This window comes from Achroia grisella, unplaced genomic scaffold (genome assembly GCF_030625045.1).
Source record: "Achroia grisella isolate CSIRO2021 unplaced genomic scaffold, CSIRO_AGI_Agris_v1 utg841, whole genome shotgun sequence".
NCBI classification, from domain to species: Eukaryota; Metazoa; Arthropoda; class Insecta; order Lepidoptera; family Pyralidae; genus Achroia; species Achroia grisella.
In genome coordinates, this window is record NW_026713039.1 from 2,990,621 (window position 1) to 3,013,539 (window position 22,919).

Below are 22,919 nucleotides of genomic sequence, written 5' to 3' on the forward strand. Positions count from 1 at the left end.
TCTTTGAATTGCAAAAAATATGGTTATCAGAAAGAATATTGGTTATCACTATGGTTTAAAAGGGAACCGCGTGGAGGTCAACTTGCTGGGTAGTTAATACAAGTCCCCATTACTAACAGTCTCCCCCCAACCCGACCTTGTTAAACAGACAAATGTTACAGAATTTACAGCAACGCTAAACATGCGATCTGGGTCACTAGAATAACTATACAATATACATAATACTACATAACATCTATTCTACACATGTGGCATAGATATTGGAGAATTGTAGACTGGACGTTTCTTTTATGTAATTTGAATAACAAACAAGCTAACGGCCCACCTGATGGTAAACGCTAACCATCGCCTATATACATAAACGGCACTACGACATCAAGTTATCATGGAACACCCGTTATAATATTTATATGTTGCCATTCTGGATAAATAACATGTTTCTAAACCTGTAATTTCAAGTAAAGAAACGAGAAGGAAAGAAACTAGTGGCAAATAGAACTAATGATATTAAATAAATAGCTCCCGAATGGTATAGAAAGAGACAGCAATGTTAGAGGTCTTTGTCTTTCCCGTGCAAGCGTCTATTGCATATTAATTCACTTCTTTTACTACTTGTGTAGGTCTTCTGCGAATCCGCCCTATTTGCAGAAGACCTACTAGATTAGATTCAATAATTACGTCACATGTGAGTGACGAAGGCGATAAATGAAGTATGACGTTGTATGACAAGAGATCAGAAGAGTCATAAATTTCGTGACGTCACATTTAAATCAATCTGCCATAATTCCAGAAGACCTACTAGAGTTGATTAAAAAATTATGTCACTTGTGACCGACGGAAACGACAAGTAAAGTATGACGTTGTATGACAAAGCATCGGACGAGTAATAAATTTTGTGACATCATATTTCAATCAGTATTTTAAATGGAACTAATACTCATTTCTGATTTCTTGACATAAAATTGTAAAATTGAAATGATCTCGCCCAATTGTTTGTAAAATATTATTTAAATCCAATTTCTTTGTGAAAGAGGAACAAACATTTATCCATTCAAATAAACATTAGTATTTATAATATTAGTAGCAATATCAAATAACGACTATACAACTGATTTACAAGACATAACAAAACAGCTAACAAAGGCTCTTAACTAGAAAGCTACAGAAACAAACAAAAGTGCAATAAATCACTTTGTACATGCTCTGTACATAGGTTGGAAAGTCTAAACTTGTGTATGTCTATATTAGTTAACATGATCTAATTTTAAACACTGCACATCAACACAACTAAGTGCTATAGGTTTGTTTACAAAATATGGTATAATGTTGTTTTGCAACCGGCTGGTTTCGCAAATTACGATAAAACATTGCTTTATGTTGATACCTCAATGATCAGTGGTATGAGTGGTGGTGTTACTTTAGAAACTTCGTGTATGATTACCTATCCAAATATAAATATACTAGCTGTATTGCTCTGCTTTGTGGACAGTCATAAATTATATCACAAGTTAAGTGAGGGGGATTATAAATTAAGACAATGTGTGATAAGAGCTGCAAGGGATTCTAACGTACTTATTAAAAGTCGAAATTTGAACTATTAAAAACATATCCAACATCATCAGTATAAACATAGGTTTACATTATGTTATTGACAAGGCTAATTATTATTATTAATGTCAAAGAAAAGGCCTCAAAACGGAACCTTGAGATACGCAAACTTTGACATTAACTTACATAATCGCTTTAACTTGTTTGCCATAATAAAGTCTAAAGTGTTTATCTCTGAAATAGTAATGTTTTTTTATACCGGTTAGCCTGACGGATAATGATTACTGTAACACCTGTTTGCTCCCATTTTTAGTGCCAATCCTTAAGGTTTATGGTCCTTTCTTATAGGTTTGAATAAGAAAGAAAGAAAGAATGAAGCAAAGAAAGAAATTAATCGTCAGTTAACAATATGAAATCATCAAATAATGTATTTCGATTCGGATATACTGTTGTGAATTAATTACACATTATACATTTTCGTGACACATAAACATCTGATCTGTTAAACAGATTGTGTTGCTTTTATAAAAAAAAAACAATATTGATTAGAATATTTGTATTTATTTTGCGATACTCGTATTTTGTCTTGGCGGTCACACCTTTTTACGCATATCTAGGTGTTTTATCGATAGATAACAACGCTACTGGTATTCGAAATATTTTCTCCAATACTTGTATGACAAGGGTCGGCATATGTCACGTAGTTACCTTTGTATAAGCTGTTACAATCATCTCCCTATAGTACGGTTGACTAAAGAACTTATTACACTATCATGCGACCATATTTCTATCAACGTATAATTTTTTTAGTAGAATAATTTCGCGTATTTTTGTAATGTAACTAAGTTATTTAGCGGGGTAAAGTATACGTATGATTTTTTTGTTAGAACACACTAAGAAATCTTAACTTAATATACGAACATGTAGAGATATAGGTCGACAATCAGCCCATGTAGATGATCATTCGAAAATTAGGAATTCTGGCAACAACGGTATCCATTTATAAAGCCATTAACACATTCATGAGTTTTATCTTGCTGTTAGAGAGGACTACGCGCGTCCAATGCGACTGATGTGACAAGATTATAGAATAAACTCTATGGATAGAGGAGAGCTGATTGTTAGGATTAGAGAATAGTGAACCCTGTGTTGGTAATATACCATGTCAGGTCGGGTCGACCATTACGGCCATTGTGATTAATAAGAGGCGAATTAGGCACTATGTCCTATTTTTTTATTGGGGGGTTTGAGCTATTGTCAAGTGTTTGAACCTGTACCACTGCGAACTACATAGATCTATTGTGCTCAACGTTTTTTTTTTTCAAAGTTCGCAACCTAGACCCGTCAGGGACAAAAATTAAAGGATATTCTTAGTAGCGATGTGTTATATATATATATGTGTTATATCTCCTCTTATTATGTTCTGACTTAGATTCATTCTCATACCATCTACCACTGGCGCCAGAGTATACCGTGTTAGATAAAGAATGGACCACTCCATATTCTACCATTAAACTATATATGTAAAGAGCCATACCAAGCTGTATAGATCCCATAATCTGGGACGACTGTATCTTCTTATAAGTGATCTCGCCGCCTTCTCCCACGCGCCGATGTCCAATCTTGCGGTCGGACTTGTGGATTTTGCTGACAGCGCCCAGCGGGCCGACAGCCGGCTGTGGAAACAATAAAAATAATTACTAACAAATAATAATAATGTACATATACGACTGCTACAGTAATTTTATACCACAGTGGCGACAATTAAGCATCTGAAGGTAAATGGTTAGCGTAGCCTGAACTACTGAAACACCAGGGGTGTCACCGCGGTGCCAACACATAAGAAACCTTACAGTTTTGGCATTAGTTCTGTACACGACGGAATCAATTAGATATAATTAGTATAAGCAAAATTTGTAAGATCATTTTTGTTAATAAAAATAAATCACGCAACGTACAGTTGCAGTAGGGAAGGCCACCCGTCGGGCGTCTATATAAAGAGCGCGGCCGCGCAGCGGTCCGCATTCACCGGCGAGACAGCGACCCGATAGGTGCCTTCCTACCAAGTACAAGATAACAACCGAGCATTTTTATTTCGCCGCCCGACCATACGACCAGGGGATCCTAGTATATAGTCCTGTCATCATCATTGTGGTCCTTCGAGCCGGATCCCTGCACCAGGAAGAAAATCAAGATGGTCGTGACGCGAAGCATGAATGAAGAAGGCACTAAAACGAAAAACTCGCATGAATCCACCGAAAACGAAACAAGCGCCGAATCCTCTATGCAGTCAAGTCATTCTGGTGGAGGACTCACCGAATAGAGAAGACACCTCCCAGAAAACAGTGAAGGCGAGGTCACACCGTTCCACGGTCTCAAGGAAAAAACTGGAAGAATTGGAGATTAAAGAACGACTGGCCAAGTTAAAAATCAAACAGCTGCAAGCAGAGGCAGATATGGAGATAGCGCGATTACAACGTTTACGGGCAGAAAAAGACTCCGAGGAAGAATATTCTGAAGAAGAAAATGAAGACTCCACGTGGGTGGATGCGTGGTTTGATCAACAGCCACGCGAAAAAGAAGTTCCTATGCCACGGGAGGAGAAACAAGATGAGGCAGCCGCGGAGAGGAAATTCAAGCAACCGCAGCAAACCATCGACGTTTCGACATTAACGACAGCACTACTGCAAGCATCAAGAAGACGACCAAGGGAGCCGCCTGCATATATACAAGAGTTGCCTATGTTCAGGGGCCTCTCTTATGAATGGTTATCATTCAAGGCAAGCTACGAAGATACACAGCAATACTTCTCGAAGATAGAAAACGTAGCACGCCTGCGAAAATGTATAAAGGGACCAGCACTAGACGCCGTGAGCAGCCTACTCCTGAGTCAACATGAACCAAATGTCATCATAGAAGCACTGGAAAGAAGATTCGGAAGACCAGAAGCACTCATACTCATCGAGATGGATAGAATCAAGTCACTGAGCAAGATCACCGATAACCCACGGGATCTCTGCGTGTTCGCCGGCAAAATAGCGAACACAGTCGCTACGATTGAAGCACTGAAGAAAACACAATATCTACACAGCCCAGAAATGACACGTCTCATCATAGAGAAGCTCACACCTATAATAAAAAATAAATGGTACGACTACGCGCTGAAAAAGGAAGACATCCCGGAATTGAAGAAAATGTCTGTCTTCCTAAACGAAGAGGCAGACAAATGTGCAGCGTACGCCGCGCCGGAACGTCTCGTTGAGAGCGAGACGGCAACAAGGGAGAGAGCGAGACGGAAGATCTTTTATTTTGAACAGAACATTCATTTGCTACTAATATGAAGCAAAACAATGAAAATGTATGTCCGCTGTGCAAACGCAACCATCAGCTGCCTGACTGCGAGCAATTCAATAACATCGACGTTAATTCAAGATGGGAAACTGCAAAGAAGAATAACATATGCTACAAGTGCCTGAGAAGTAAACATCGACGCGCCGTCTGCAGAGCTCCATGGTGTGGCAAATCTGGATGCCACATGAAACACCATCACTTGTTGCATCATGACAGAAAAGAAGAGGACCAGCTTCAACAACCACCAGAAGAGCATGGGGTGGTAACTTCTACGATGGAAGGCAATGAAGAATGTCTCCGACGTCGCGCCTATCTGAAAATAGTACCTGTCATATTGCAAGGGCCGAAGAGCAAGATAGAAACATACGCTCTTCTCGACGAAGGCAGCACAGTGACACTCATCGATACATCGGTGGCTGACATCCTGGGTATTGATGGTCCGGCAAACACGATGTGGATACAGGGCGTCGGCGCCATGGTCAAGCATGAACACAGCAAGACAACCAGCGTGAAAATCAAGGGCAAACACTCTTCAACCATCTTCAAGCTAGATCAAGTCCGCACAGTGGATCGACTGGATATCACTACCCAGTCGGTCGTCGACAGCGACATAAAGGAGTGTGGTCACCTGAAAGAAATACAAGAAGAACTCGTCTACCACCGTGCCTCCCCCAAGTTATTAATAGGACAAGATAACTGGGATCTCATCGTGTCAAGAGAAGTACGGGCGGGACGTCGTGACCAACCGGTAGCATCCTACACGCTACTAGGTTGGGTTCTGCATGGTTGCAAGACGTCTCTCAGCAACCCGGTGACTTTCTGCGGGCACCTGGTGGAGAAGAAAGATGACGTCAACATAGAAGAAATGATGAAAAATTACTTCAAGCTGGAGTCACTATGCATCGAACCCAGAAAACCAAAAAATGATCCAGAGCAGCGAGCTTTGAAAATACTAGAACGAGAAAGTCGCCGTCTTCCGAATGGAAGATATGAAACTGGGCTACTCTGGCGAGAAGACAGCATGAAAATACCGAACAATTACACCGAAGCAAGAAAACGCCTGCATAACCTCGAAAAGAGATTAGACAGAGATGAAGACCTGAAAATTAAATACAACGAACGAATCAATAACCTACTCACGTCGGGGTATGCAGAGCACGCCAAGACACCGCCAGCTGAAGACAGAACATGGTACCTGCCACACTTCCCGGTTGCGAACCCAGCGAAGCCACACAAGCCGCCGCGACTGGTGCATGACGCCTCCGCTAAGACTGCAGGTCTCAGCCTAAACGACCTGCTGCTTTCTGGACCTGACCTGTTGCAATCACTGCCTGGGGTGGTGATGAGGTTCAGACAGTACGCCTACGGAGTCTCTGCAGATATCAAAGAGATGTTTATGCAAGTAAAAATTAAGAAAGAAGACCGCGACGCGCTCCGTTTCCTGTGGAGAGGTGACCGGCGGGAGGGCGACCCAGACGAGTACCGCATGACGTCATTAATATTCGGAGCGACGTCATCACCCTGCACCGCTCTGTATATAAAAAACCGCAACGCAGAAGACTACGCGCATATATATCCCGACGCCGCAATCGCTATACGAAGAAATCATTATATGGACGACTATCTACAAAGCTTCTCATCAATCTCAGAAGCCAGAAAAATAACAAGAGAAGTCGATTATATACATAAACAAACCGGCTTCGTACTCAGCGGATGGGCATCAAACAATCGCAATACTATCGACGAGTTTATAGCAAGCGAGCGAGACAACACTTCAGAGAGCGGGACAAATAGTACAGCGGTTCTGATTGGCGGGAGCGGTACTGAGCGAGCTCTCGGCTTGTTATGGGATATAAATGAAGACATAATTGGATTTCAAGTTAACAAAATAAAAACGCCGCAAGATATATTAGAAAACAAACGGATACCAACGAAAAGAGAAGCGCTCAGCATCATCATGGCACTCTTCGACCCCCTTGGCCTCATATCACCCATCACAACGCCAGCGAAAAGATTACTGCAGGATACATGGCGCTATAAAACAGGCTGGGACGAATCGCTACCAGAAGAACTGCAGCCAGCATGGAGTACTTGGTTGACATCATTGCGAACTGTACACAAGATACGCATACCACGATGCTATGATGTCACACCAGTGGTCACCCATCATCTGCATACCTTCGTGGATGCCAGTGAAGAGGCGTACGCCGCGGCAGTGTACTGGCTGTCACAAAGAGCCGACGGTACCACACATGTCACCTTGGCCGCCGCTAAAAGTCGCGTCGCACCGCTCAAGCCCGTCTCAATCCCGAGACTTGAACTTCAAGCTGCGTTAATGGGTGCGCGCCTCGCACATACCGTGGCGGAGGAGCACGACTACGAAATAGCGAGTAAAACATACTGGAGCGACTCTCGGACAGTCCTAGCATGGATAAGGTCAGAACCAAGGGCCTTTAAGACCTTTGTGCTCACCGCCTGGCTGAAATAGAAGACAACAAAAAAAAATGAATGGCGGTGGGTCCCTACACATGAAAATGTAGCTGATGATGCCACCCGAGGTATACCAAGCGAATTCGGACCACAGCACAGATGGTTCAACGGGCCATCATTTTTACATCAGCCAGAAAACGAGTGGCCGCGAGAAACAAGGACAGCGATATCAGTCACGGGCGAAGAGCGAGAGAGATGCCATGTGACCGTTACAAGTACGGCTCACGCACACTTACCTGACATCGACCGATTCTCGCGGTGGCTGCCGCTCATCAAATCGACTGCGCGCGTGCTACAATTTGTCGATCTCTGTCGACCTCAAAGAAATATTGTAGCCGCCACGAAGAAACGAACCAAGCAGAATGAAAAGGGCGATGTTGACTGGAAAAAAAAGAATAATGAAAAAATCATAACAAGAAATGGAAGAACGAAAATAACGACGCCCAGCATCCCGGTGCCAGCGCAGTACCTACTTGAAGCCGAGAGAATGTGGATGCGAGCCTGCCAGGAAGATAGTTTCGGGAATGAAATATTGCGAATAAAAAAGGGAAGTCCATTGAATAAACAAGACAGACTGACAGCGCTAAGTACCTACATCGACACAACCGGAATGCTGCGATTAAGAGGACGAATTACAGCAACATCGAACGTAGAAAAGGATGTACTCAACCCACCCGTGTTAGACGGGAAACACAGATATACACGTCTGTATATACAACATATACATGAAACAATGCACCACGGCGGTATAGAAGCGGTAGTGAATGAGCTACGGCAGCGGCTGTGGGTTGTAAAAATAAGACCCACAGTACGGAACGTCATCAAGGGGTGTCTGGTCTGCCAGATAAGAAGAAAGAAGCCAGCAAGCCCACCGACCGGTGACCTGCCTGCCGCCCGCCTAGCGCATCACGCTCGCCCCTTTACCTACACAGGGCTGGACTACTTCGGCCCCATTGAAACCACAGTCGGACGGCACCGAGAAAAACGGTACGGCGCCCTCTTCACGTGTATGACATCACGAGCCATACACATTGAAGTGGTGCATACCCTCGGCACTCATTCAGCCATCGCCGCCCTAAGGAGGTTCATGGCTCGGCGAGGTTGTCCAACGGAAATATGGAGCGACAACGCTACGTGTTTCAAGGCAGCTGAAAAGGAACTCAAGGCGGCTATGGCAGCACTAGAAGAGGAGGCCACCAACCGCAGCATCGCGTGGAGGTACATCCCACCCGCTGCTCCCTTCATGGGCGGGGTATGGGAACGCATGGTGCGGTCAGTAAAGGAAGCCCTACGAGTTACGCTGCACGAGCGTTATCCCACAGACGAGACATTGGTGACCCTGCTAGCCGAGGTGGAGAATACAGTCAACTCCCGACCTCTCACTCACGTGTCCGTCACACCGAGCGATCCGGAGGCATTAACACCGAACCATATCCTGATCGGCCCCAACTCACACGTGCCTAATCCCGGAGTGTTCAACAAAGGAGATATGAACGCACGACATCATTGGCGACGAGCACAAGCGTTAGCAGATGAGTTCTGGAGGCGCTGGGTGGTGGAATACCTACCCTTACTTCAACACCGGCGGGAGCCCCGAGGTACCGGTGTTCCCCCCAAGGTTGGCGACACAGTCATCATATGCGACCCCAACCTACCCCGAAATACATGGCCACGGGGACGCGTTGTGAAGACCTACCCCGGGAAAGATAACCCCAACACGGTGCGAGTGGTAGACATCACAACGAGCAACGGGCGCACCCTGAGAAGACCAACAAAACGAATCGTCGTGCTACCAGTAGAATCGCAGGATAGCGACGGCGGGAGAAATGTACACGACGGAATCAATTAGATATAATTAGTATAAGCAAAATTTGTAAGATCATTTTTGTTAATAAAAATAAATCACGCAACGTACAGTTGCAGTAGGGAAGGCCACCCGTCGGGCGTCTATATAAAGAGCGCGGCCGCGCAGCGGTCGCGCATTCACCGGCGAGACAGCGACCCGATAGGTGCCTTCCTACCAAGTACAAGATAACAACCGAGCATTTTTATTTCGCCGCCCGACCATACGACCAGGGGATCCTAGTATATAGTCCTGTCATCATCAAGTTCCATTTTCCGTCACTGAGTCCCATAAATTTGTGGCACTGTATCTCTAATGGGTTCCGAGGTATTGTCGACGTCATGGTGAATGCAACATTTGACATTTGTATAAATTCCGTCACGGTGGACTGTCCCTTTGCGATTTCGATCCCGTGACTCAGGCAATAGGCGCTTCATCGGGAGTTTTAGTGTGGGACTCTCACAGCTTATCTCATGTTTACCTCCATCAAGACTCTATGAGGATTATCTCAAAGTAAAAAAAGACATGTACGTATAAGTAATGGAAAGCAAACTCGCTGTTATCGTATATTTATTTACTCACTTAATTCTACTACCGTGGTTGACTTTGTAAAGTCATTCTGCGTGAATACCTCAAATTCATGAATTTCGGCTGTCAAGCACCTTACTTCACGGAAGATATATTTCGGTAAAAAGGTCAGACATGGCAGTGAATTTGCAGCTGATTCAATCACGTTTCTTGGCCATACTTTTCGATAGAAACTGCATTCCGAATATGGTTGCAGAATAAAACTATACTATTCAAAAATGTTCATATTAATTGATTTAAGATTATTTATATTATTATATGTAGTCCCTAGTTTTAATATGAATTGCCACTTAAGAAATGTCAATACAGATTAAATAATACTATTTACAAAAACTTTGGATAATCAACTCTAAAGTTTTAACATTAAACTCTAATTTACAAAATTTCAAATATTTGACTAAATCCATTATTGTACTAGGTGTGCGATAACGTGAAATCACAATTCCATCATCATTAATAAAAAACCTAGCAATATACCGCGGCGCTGTCGAATGAATTCCGGTAAAAAGTACAATAATAATAACTCGCGCAGAGAAAAAAATACAATAATAAAATCAATAGGTCAGAAAGTAAAAGCAAAAAATGGCAATCTTATCACTTGCAATATCCAACGTGTTAATAGTGGAATATGATATATTTGTCGGTAAAATTTCATTGTATCAAACAAATTTTGTGAGTAGGTATTTATAAACGATTGGAAGGATGTCTGTCTAGCGATATTTCATGATTTAGTACACCCATCTATATATACATATAAATAAAATTGGAGTGTCTGTTTGTAATATTGAAATAACCGTTTTTTTACTACATGCATTAGATTATAAATACGGTACATACACCAAAATAACATTTTTTACAATTTTTGTCTATCTGTCTGTTTGTTCCAGCTAATCTCTGAAATGGCTGGACCGATTTTGACGGGACTTTTTTTTGGCAGATAGCTGATGTAATGAGGCTACATTTATTTTGGAAAATAAAGTTAAATTCCACGTGGACGAAGTCGCGGGAACAGCTAGTTCAAAATATAAATGCTAGAACAAAACTGACTAAAAGTAACTCCTACTTTTGGCACTTTATTTTAATAACTATCTTTAATTAAAATTGTCAATAATTGATACAATAGATTCATATTTTTGATATTTTATATGTATGAGGACTAGATGTATTCAACAGACACTACCCAATATAGTATGAATGTACATATTATATAATACAATATGAAATAAATAAATAACCTTTCGCGTTTATAAAATTAAAAGGATATAGATAACTCAATAATCTACACACAGACACAGATAAATAATCACCCAGACTAATACATATGTACATACCAACCATTCTCTACGTCATCCTGTTTAGTAACATATGTTTTGATTCAAATATTACTTATTTATAAAATATTCATTGATTTATCTTCATACCACAATATCCTTTACTGTGAAATTCAATGTTTTTATTATAAATTTTATATGATTCGAAAGGTACGCATTTTACACGAAGCAGCACATGTCTGAAATCCAATCTCAATATAGATTTCAATCAATCCATTTTAGTGCCGATATTTTGACATAGTTAAGATCAAACATATGGTTTGATCTTAACTATTGAATATTGAATGCGAGGTTAGTTATTTTATATCTGAAATATTTTCATTTACATATATTTCATTCGAAATATGGATTTAATACTTTTGTAAGAAGCTGCTAAACGACACAATCCAAAATCATTGGATAGTAATTGTAAATGTTGAAGTATTTACATCAGCCGTCTAGTACACATAACACAATCTCTGCTTAGCTTAGGACTAGCAGGCGCTGTGTGGATTATCCTGGATTATAATTATTCATACGTTTTATATTTGTGACACACATACTTTCCTTATTGAAAATAGAACAGATAAATTGTTCAAATACACTTAATAAATGTCATTTATTCTACCGGTCACTTTAAAATAGTCACTGATTTTACCGGTCATTCGGAAAGATTCAGCACAGGAAGAATAATGTACAAACATTAACTTAATTTCCTGCTTATTTTTATTTTAAACAGATACTTCTTATTCGATAAACTCTTGATGGAACGGTCGTGGTCATTATGTAGTGGAGTGAGAGGCAGATGTCATCTTACGACAGCTCGCCATTTCTCCCTACTGGCTGCCATTCTGGTACACTCGTGGAGTGGACCGCCTACCGCTGCTTTGACTTGGTTGGTCCACTGTAAGGGTGATCGTCCACTAGGTCTAGTACTGTCAATACTACTGTATATCAAACTGCTCTATCGATACGTTTAAATAGTTTTTTTATATACTATGGCGGCAAACAAGCATATGGCCCATCTGATGGTAAATGTTTACCGTACCACATGGAGGTCTGAGATACCAGGTGTGTTACGTACGCGTTGCCGACCTTTAAGGAATCTTAAAAAACCCCAAGCTGTAGTCTCGTGAGAAAACCTCGGCAGGTAGTTCAATCCACAATTAAAGTGTACGCGGGAGGAAGCTCTTCTAAAACCGCACTGTCCGTGACCACTTAGGTTCTAGCGTGTGGGGATGAACGCCCTGTCAATGGCGGATGGTGCGATGGTAAACAAATATGCAAGTGTAGTATGGACGTTACCTCGCATTCTTAAGACGACAGTACACTATCAACACTCAATTTATTAGCAAGCAATCACTACCACGGTCCACTATATCTTGTACATCAAATGACAACAACCAGAGAAGCATACACAAGGAAGAACAGTCGAACACTGACGCGTAATTACTATTTTTGTTTATGACTCCATAAAGTTTTCATATATAACCTATATTATTGTTTAATATTATAGTGGTTTTCCCTGTGCCGTAGTGGTTACGGCTTTTGTATGAAGTTCGATAGGTGAAGAGGTCATTGGAACTCATTATTGTTGACGTAGGTTGTATTTTTGATGGTCGGCAACGCTTTCAGGCGTTGCTACGTTATCAGTTTACCAGCAGACTATTTTTTTGTTTCTTTGCGACCACCTATATAAGTAAACGTCTTTGGAACTGAATATAATCTTTGAAACGGATGGACCGATTTTAACGGGATTTTCACTCGCAAATTATGTTATAAGGAGTATTCGACAATGCGGACGTGACATTCCTGGTGATTCGGGCGTAGGCTACGATATCAGTTTACCAACAGATGTTTGTTTGCAACAGAAGACTTATCTTTCTTCGATCTTTGTAAGTAAACAAAATAATAATATAAGAAGAAAAATTAAATTCCACGTGGTCGAAGTCGCAGGTAAGAGCTAGTTGTACTAAAAGAAATCGTGACATGTTTCTATGATAAGAAGAAAGGTTTTAGACTCGAGACCGCGTACCTACTGGATGACGGAACACCGGGCGATCGTCTGCTGGATTGATGAATAATATAAAAAAGATTCAAGATATGAAGAAGAAACCAACAAGATGGTAAGTGGCAAACATCATATTGAAAAAAAAAACAGCACCACAAACATGACGTCATCAAGTGAAGGCTTTTTTTTTATTGTATTATAATGGAATGGTGCACCCGGTTGCGCTAACAATTTACGCTGGCGGGGACTTCGCTTACTTCCGATGGTCGCGGATTCGTTTCCTTGACACGGTACAAACATGTGAATTCATGAGTATAATTGTTTGTGTCGGTCAGGCTTTCTATGTATATTATGTATGTGGGAATGAGGATTCGCGAATAACAGGATGATTATTTTATAGAACACCTTTTATTTAAATTACAAAAAAAAACATTTACTATGATACATGAAACGACCTAACTATATGGCAGTCTACGAGGAAGAGAGCGATGCCCATCCTCTTTTCATTCATTCCTTTCTCCATCCATTCACTCTTTCGTTTCTATCCATTTGCTCCTCTGTTTCCATTCATTCATACTCATTCGTTCCCATTCGTTCATACCGCCAAGTTTCAAATCCTACATGTATATATTTATAAAAAGAAAAAAATATCTAAATATTTATAATCATTGTCTAGTACCCATAACACAAGCTCTACCTACCTCTGGACTAGATGGCGCTGTGTTAATTGTCCAGAGATTATTTATTCATTAAAGAATATTGTTGCTATGTTTATTTTCTTAACTATCAGTGTGGTATAAATTTATAAAATTAATTGATAACAATATATCAAAGGCGCGTGACTATCATTTATTTGAAGTGACGATAACAGATAATGACGTAATGTTATCAAACATACAATTTGATCTCGCGTATGTCGATTAAGTGGCGAATATATCGATTAGTTCATATACTAATTCAATTTATACCAATTTCACGAAAAAAATGCTTAGTCATTGTAAAAAAAAAATGCGGAGCTATCTCTACGTTCATAGATAGACAGATAAATTCTTTATTCACCAAGTACAGACATATAGCATACATGAGAACAGGCACATAGCGTACAGAAATGTAGTAGTAATATTAAAGACAAACAAATATTAATCTACTTAAATTAATATTTAATCTGACCACGCCCTTTAACAATAAACAAAATAGTTTACATGCGTACTTACGCTTCTAACTATTACGCATATACATATATGCGTCAAATATATGTAATGTGGGGGGAAGGGATTGTTAGTAATGTGGATTGATAACCTCATTGCTAGCAATGTATGGTCAGGTTGACCTCCACGCGGTTCCCCCTGGAAACCATCGTGATAAATTCTTAGTGAATTTATCACGATGGGCTAACTGACCTGACCTCATGCTCATCTTATCATCTTCCACTGGTGCCCCGCCAGCGTAAACCGTTAGTGCAAACGGGTGAACCATTCCATTATCATCCATAACAAAAAAATATATATGTAATGTATTTCCGCTCACAACGTAACACGTAATTTATAACATTAAAAATTGAATTATTTACTTAAGAAACATAACATAATAGGGTTTAGCAAGAAATCACTAGGAAATTCAGATTCATCAATCTAATTGCCCCCCCACCCCCTCCCCCTGTCGGACGTAGGCCCTACGTTGGGAAACACTGGGTTAGTCTGAGGGACTCATTCAAACAACTAAAAAAATCTCTCTCTAGAAAAAAAGACTTTCCGTTGAGTCTCTTGCCAGTTCTTCTCAATTGAATCTATATTAATACAAAAAGTTTTACTAAAAGTTACTACTATTTGAATAAAAGATTTTTGATATTAATTTTAGTACGTTTCACTATTATTTATTTTACAAAAAGCGAGCGTATCCGCGGTGTATTTTCAGTATGATATAAAGGGTATAGTACTCTCGTTTCACCCTACCCAGTTATAAATAACACCGCCTACACGTCATTATGTTACACCAAAACTAGTAAGGTCATCAAACTCTGACAGTAGTAATAATCAGGGAAGTTATGGATATAATTTCGGATACGGGTAGGTTTCGGATATAGGAATGATTATTATACTGGATACGGATACGGATAGGGATATGAAATTATTTCGGATTATCCGTTAATTTCAGATAATTTCGGTTACGGATCTTAATGTTTTAAGGAATTTCAAAAGTAAAATATAAATAGCTAATAAAACTATAACATAACGTGTCTCAATTAGGCTCCGCCCCTATCCGATATTGTCTGAAACGTTTATTTCGGATTCGGTTACGGTTATGGATATTTTTTTATATCGGATATCCGATAGTTTCGGTTACGGTTACGGAGCTCCTTAACATCCCTGGTAATAATATATATTTCCTCTATATATAAATATACTTCCTTCTATACTAACTAAAATTCTTATATTCTATACTTCGTTATTAAGGATTCAGGTGTTTCAGGCGTCCATAGGCTACGGTAATCGTTTACCATCAGATGGGCCGTATGCTTGTTTGCCACCTAAGTGGTATAAAAAAAAATTGGGTTTTTTATTAATTAGAATGGCAAATAAGCTGAAGACTTGATGGTAAGCAGTTTTTAAGCAATTACTATAATGTTTCCTAATAAAATAAATAAAGAAAAATATCCACAAAAACTCAAAACTTTATTTATACATTGTCACAATATACTTGTCACAATTATATTTGTCACTGTATACTATTGCAGATTTATATATTTATTTATTTAACTTTAATGCACATAATACAAAATATAGTAAAGTACATTTGACGGACTTAACACCATGCGGCATTTTCTATCAGGCAACCATAGGTGGTGTAGCGAATAATTGTTGGCGGTGCAAAATTATAAACGTAAACAAATTGCAACAAAATATAAACACAACAAAAAAAATACAATATATATATATATCGTCAACGAGTTTTGTATTCTACATATATATGAACATGTGAGCAAAATCTTTGTACACCTTTTTACAAAAATTTCGCGGCGCAAAATTAAATACTCCTCCAGTATTTAATTTTGAACACTTAAATATAGAGACGGAGTGCAAAATGCTATTTTATAATTATCCATATAAAATATATTAAAACTAATAAAACATTACACACACTAACATGTATTTGACACAAACACGCATGTATGTATGTTTATACTTTGTATATATACTCGTTTGTTTATTGTTAAAGTCTGTGGTCAATATTTGAATAGATTAATATTGTTTGTCTTTAATTATTTGTCTATATTCTTACTGAATATCAAACATAACCATAATAAACTCACTATTTATAATATATATATAAATTACGGTCGAATTTCAACCACTAGTTTACATAACAGCAGTTATCATGTTATCATTTGACATCACTACTTCTCACGCATTGCCAATCCATAGTACTGAGACGTCATGTCTCCTATGTAAAACTACTGCCGTATCTCACTCTCCTACCGAAACACAGCTTACGAAGCGAGCTGCGTGGCACCTTACTTACTTGAAACAAACATACCCACTTGGTAATTGCCGGTAATGGGGTCATTAGTCCACATAACTAACTATGCCCTCTAGGAGCTACGCTAAGCTATACCTAATGTACATATACGTAAAAAGTATGTTTCTACAATTGTTTATTTATTTATTTAGGTAATCAAATTTCAATAAGATAAGAATTGTGAAAATAATATGTTTATACAACCAATAATAGATTACCCTAGAAATGCACTCCAAATATGTGTGTACAATTTGATAAGCGTGATACGTAATATTACAAAACATATATAATATATATATATATATATATATATATATATATATATATATATATATATATATATATATATATATATATATATATGTATATACTTATATATAACCGTCATGACTTTTAACTCGGATTGGGTATTCAGAGGCAACGCAGAATGCAGCACGAATTGCTCACCTTTTAGTGGATATATTTGGTTTTAACGTGGCAGGGGTAGAGCGTACTGCCGTACCAATGATTAATTTTTGTTATCGATCCATTTGTTCCGTCCAATTCCAATGGGGATCGAAATAACGATGGCCTGAACCGAGGTTCGAAGCCCCAGTGGTGCCCTCAGATTGAAACTTTCCGTCAGGCGGGAGTTGGCCTTCAGCCGCTCTATAAGTCCTTCCGCGGGTTTGGAGTGTCATCTGCACTCGCGGGATAGTCGACTGGACGATAGTCCGAGGAAGTTGTAAAGGCCAGTTGCTGCCAACAACATTAGAGTAGTCCGAAAAAAAAATTAACTCACGTTCTCTTGGTTTAAGTCACAGTAAACCAGTAGACCACGACGATTAGGAAAACAAATCAAAATTACAAAAAAGTCCATACATGACGTTCATATTATACATAGAAATAAGTGAGACCGATGTGCCCATGTACAAAGTTCTCTTTCTACAAAGTCTAGGTACTTTTAGGAGTCTATAAATCATGACAATTAAATATGCCATGATGAAAGTTTGCACTCCAAATATCGCATTTTAAAAACGAAAGGTAACCACCTAATTACGACGAAATATAAATTAACCGATAAAAATAATAGCATAATATATAATTAAAGTAATTCCAGTGAAAACCGCAAATTTAATTATCCATCAATTAGTAATAATACCAACTGATATTATCAACCGTCATGTATATTATACACGTGCCATTTCTTACATAAACAATGTCCCACGGGACAGGCATATCCCGTATTCATGAAATAGAAGTCGAATTGCTAATCTTGTATAATTAGGGTTTGTTTCGTTTTTTTAACAGCTGACACGACCTGTTTTTTTGCCATATAAATTATTTCTTAATAGGGCCACCCTTAAAACCCTACATGTAAAAAATAGCCTATACTTGAACCTACTAACTTTATAAAAATCGATTAGTCCTTTCGAAGGAGTTTGATCACAAATACTGTGACGCCAGATATTTATGTATTAGAAGACTGAATGCTAATTGTGTCCGCGGTTTACTCGAGTGATTTTATAGCCGTAGGCTATAAAATATTATTCCGATGTATAAGCTATATTATTACAAAGTTTCACTAAAATCCATTCAGTAGTTTTTGCGTGAAAGAGCAACAAACATACATCCAATCATCCACACTCACAAACTTCCGCGTTTATAAAATTATATAGTAAAATTAAAAAGATACTGTACGACCCGTACAAGTCTTTATCCTGACCTATTTTCAGGCTGTTTTTTCTATTTCAGTTCTTTAGTATCCATTTTGTTTTTATACTTTGACCTGTTTGTGAAACTAATGACGTTTTTAGGGGGTGTGGGATTTATTTTGTAATGGGGTTTAGTGTCTCCATTGCTAGCAATGTACCATGTTAGGTGGACCTCCACTCGCTACCCCTGGAAACCATCGTAGTTAATTCCTGGTCATTTAATCTTGATGTCATGTATCATGTAACGGTTTATGATCTAATGTAACATTATTTATAGACGAACACGGCATGAAAAATAATAGTTATATACAAAAGTTACATAAGAAAAATCTTAAATTACTGTTTTTTACTATGATTATGCTTATTATCGACTACTTTTTTTTCGAGCTGTATACTGTTGTCTTCAGCTGGCCTTTACAGCTTCACCGGACGACAGGGGGCGAGTGCAAATGGCTCTCCAAACCGCGGAAGGACTTATAAAGCGGCTGAACGGCAACCCCCGCCTGACGGATACCACTTTAGTCTGAGGGCACCGCTAGGTGTTCGAACCTCGGCTCAGGCCCTCTTAATTTCGATCCTTGTTTGAATTGGATAGGATTATCTCCTACTGTGCTTGTATGTGTGCGTGCGTGATTGTGTGTTTTTTTCCCGTATCGCCACAAAACCCACAAATCTTAACGGTAAACCTCTAATCTGGCATAGCTGTTCACTACGAAACTAATGGACGGTTTATGAAAAGAAATGTTAATTGAAATCGATTAAAAAAGACAAGTGTCACAATGACTGGCCATTGTGTAATCGCAGAGGAAATTTATAATTACAAATAACAAATAGGTTTTTATGTGCAATAATAATTTAATTACGTTCTTTGTACCTCAGTTACGTTAGTTTTCTATTTATGCTAATTGTAATCATTAACCGAGGTAAACTTTATACAAAGTCTTACTCTATGTGCCTTTGACGGTCTCGATGGCCTAGCGGTTTCGCACATCGCGGCATCGCTTTACGTCTGATGGTCGCGGGTTCGATTCCTCGCACGGTACAAACATTTATACTCATGTTTGTTTGTATTGGTCTGGGTGTTTTATATGTAGGTTGGACTCCATTTTCCGTAATCGGCCTCTCATTTGGGCCGTTGTGCGTGTGTGGTGTTTTATATGTGTACTATGTATGTATTTACAAATGTATCTATGTAGTTATATCGGTTGTCATAACACAAGCTCTGCTTAGCTTGGGTCTAGATGGCGTTGTGTGAAATAGCTTCAGATATTATTATAGTCTATCTCACTATGATTTATTTTGTTACTCAGGTCAAACTACAACTAGTCCTAATGAAATTTTATATGAAGACATTTTGTCTCATGATAAAACGTATTATTTATCTCCAAAATAAGCAGGCAAAATCTAGGACAACAAGTGGGCTTGACAGGAGAGGTGCTTTAGCTGTAATTGAGTGCAGTGTCAACCTTGCAAGCCATTTGCATTATAAATCGACCTTCATACTGTCCCGGGAATCAAAATAAATTGTTGTTAAATTCCGGTAAATTTGCTTAACTGGCCTTCATTAGCAGTGGTTCCCAAACTGTACGTTGCAACGCCTAGGGGCTAAGGGGGGATGGGGATTGTTAGTAATGTGAACTCATGACTCCATTACTAGTAATGTACCATGATAGGTTGACCTCCACGCGGTTCCCCCTGGAAACCATCGTGATAAATTCCTAGTAAATTTGTCACGATGGGCTAACTGACCTGACCTCATGCTCATCTTATCAGCCTCCACTGGTACACTTCCTTCCAGCGTAAACGCAGGCGGGTGCACTATTCCATTATCATCCGTAAAAAAATCTAGGGGTTTCGAGACTGTATCGAAAGGACATATGAAATACCCCTCACAGCACGTAATTGAGAACTTAAGTCCATAAAAGCAAACTTACATGTCATCAGTGTTATCTATTGTTTTTCCAAATACATAATATTTTTATCAATACTAATATTATAAATGTGATAGTGGGTCTGACTGTATGTCTGTTTATTCATGACTAAACATCAGAACATAACTTAATTAAATATGACAGGAATATTGACAATATTTATGATCACATTTTACTAGTATTATACATGTTAGTGAGTATGGATGGATGGATGTTTGTTACTCTTTCATTTTTCTATATATATTATTGTTCACTCTTTCTTGCAAAAACTACTGAACCCATTTTGATGAAAGTTCGCAGTAATATAGCTTATAAATCAGATTAACACATAGGCTATAAAATTAATGCAAGTGCAACTGTGGGCACAGCTAGTAAGCTTAATCTTTGAAAATAATTTGACTAGATTTGGAATAGAAGATGAAAGTTTATGCAAATAAAGTTGCAGGTAACAATCACTAGTTAATGATAAGATTAATAATATACATATGTTTTAAGTTTTATTAGTACATACTAAATATTCCACATGTTCATCACTTGCCACAACATGGGAATTACAAAATGTTTTATCTTCTAACATCTAAAGAGACTTTCAATAAAAAACAGTGTAAACCTATGTTTTATGCAACTTCTTACTTTCATACTATACTAATAATGAGTGCGTAGCGATTTCTATGTTGATTGTCGCATGCCTCTTACTTGTTACACTGTAATTATTTATATATAAAAAAACATCTATTAAAAAGAGCAACACACAAGTTTCTTGCTCATTCTTCTTGTGATGAATCTGCATTCCGAATGAGTGGTAGAATCAAAATATGACTATTCAAAAGTGCTTGTAATGAGTTTATTTGAATAAAGATTATTTCTATTTCTATTTCTATACACTGGAAGGTCAAGCTGTATCTCATGATTCACTTAATTATGATAAAACAAAGGAGGAAAAAAGAATTCATTTAATGAATCATGTTATACATACAAAAAACTAATTGTAAAAATTAATAATAATATACTTAAGTATTAAAAGAAACCTAAAAATATATAATAATAAATAATCTGTTATTACAAAGAAGTAAAGTATATTGTATTACTAATTTGTTTTAATATCTATATTTATGTAATATGTTATTGTATATCATAGGTATATATTGTATTCATTGTACTGTATTATATTTAGTATTCTGTGCAATGAACTTAAATAAATAAATAATTACTACTTAAATTATTAACACTGTATTACAGATTTCATTTTTTTATTTAAAACTCAAACTACTGCATCAATTTTGACACAAAACACATGTATAAAACATTTCCAGCTGTGACTTCCAGACCCAGCTGTTCACATGATAGAGTATTTTCATGTAATATTTTATTAAAATCTATTTAGTTGTAGAAAGGTAACTAACATATAGGCATATAGACAGACAAACTGTCATGTTTATATATACTTTTATTCCTTTATATAGTACAAAACTTACACATGTACCAAGCATAGTACATTATATGGATATGTTAATTAAATTAATAAATTTCATTTATGTCTATCAGTTGTATAATGTTTAGTAGAAAATAGTACAAGCCTTCCTATTTATAGAACTAAATGGACTGGTAAAATTACACCTAATATTATAAAGTTGGGAAAACCATAAACAAACAAAAAGCAGGAATTCTATTTGAGATAAGATTTTTTCAATAATGGCATCACAACATTTATATTCAGATATTATTCATTTGACAGCAATATACATAAACATACTCAAATATACAAAACATGTTTACATATTCATATCTATTATAACAATTTCTATGTTATCTAGCAGTCTCCCAGCATACTATTGTTAATGAATCTTGAATAATAATTAACAATTTTAAATAATTATGATAACTTTCTCCCCATTTACAGAGCAAAGTATTCTCGTTTATTCTTTTAGAAGTATGAATGAAAATTATTTAATGCATTATAAGTTACTTACGTCGTACGGTGCATTTTTGTCAGCAATTGAGCTCCTATCATTATCTGAAACGAGAAATATGGACAAAGTCAAGAATTGGGTTACGGATCGCTCGATTTTTAGGACACATTTCGAGTCGATTTTTAATTTGATAATATTAAAATTGCATTAGTGATTATTAGATTCTCATATGCAGTACCATCGTCATCCGTTTCATTTGCTCCTGTAGCATTTTCCGTCTTTCTAGATGAGGAACTATCCATCACTTCGATATGGTCCGTGTCTCCTGAAGCCATTTTTGTTTTCTTGTTACACCCCCTATTTTGAAGTCTTTATAATAAATGAATGCACAACATTAATTCTCATGGCTCACTTAACACTCGCATTAACAACACAACGATTCACTATAATTTAATTATAAGAAATCAATTAGTTTACGCGAAAATGCTCTAGCAAGCATCCGTCTGACACGACCGCTCATAGTACTATAATGTGTTGCTACTAGAAAAAAAATATTATCAATTCTTCTTTTTAGGACGACCAGAGGAAGGTTTTTTTTTTATTTTAAAGTGCAACAATACAAATGTCTTCAAAGTAAAAATATGGTAACTTTGAGTTTTCCGTCATCAAAGATATAGAAATAAAGGTTTTAGACAATTGTGATTTCATTATATTTGAATTCTACAAG

At 37.9% G+C, this 22,919-nt stretch overlaps 1 protein-coding gene across 12 annotated transcripts in view; it reads right to left on the reverse strand.

Annotated features, from left to right (window-relative positions):
• Window positions 1-22,717, reverse strand: part of LOC131852290 (phosphatidylinositol 4-phosphate 5-kinase type-1 alpha) — a 68,453-nt gene extending 45,736 nt beyond the window's left edge. For all 12 annotated transcript variants that reach the window (XM_059202963.1, XM_059202962.1, XM_059202965.1 and 9 more), the window contains exons 1-3: window positions 22,431-22,717; window positions 22,253-22,296; window positions 3,086-3,224 (exon numbers count right to left, since the gene is read on the reverse strand). In XM_059202963.1, the coding sequence (XP_059058946.1) occupies window positions 3,086-3,224; window positions 22,253-22,296; window positions 22,431-22,527 (280 nt within the window). In that variant the 5' untranslated portion in view covers window positions 22,528-22,717. The remainder of the gene's footprint in view (window positions 1-3,085; window positions 3,225-22,252; window positions 22,297-22,430) is intronic.
• Window positions 22,718-22,919: the final 202 nt, after the last annotated feature.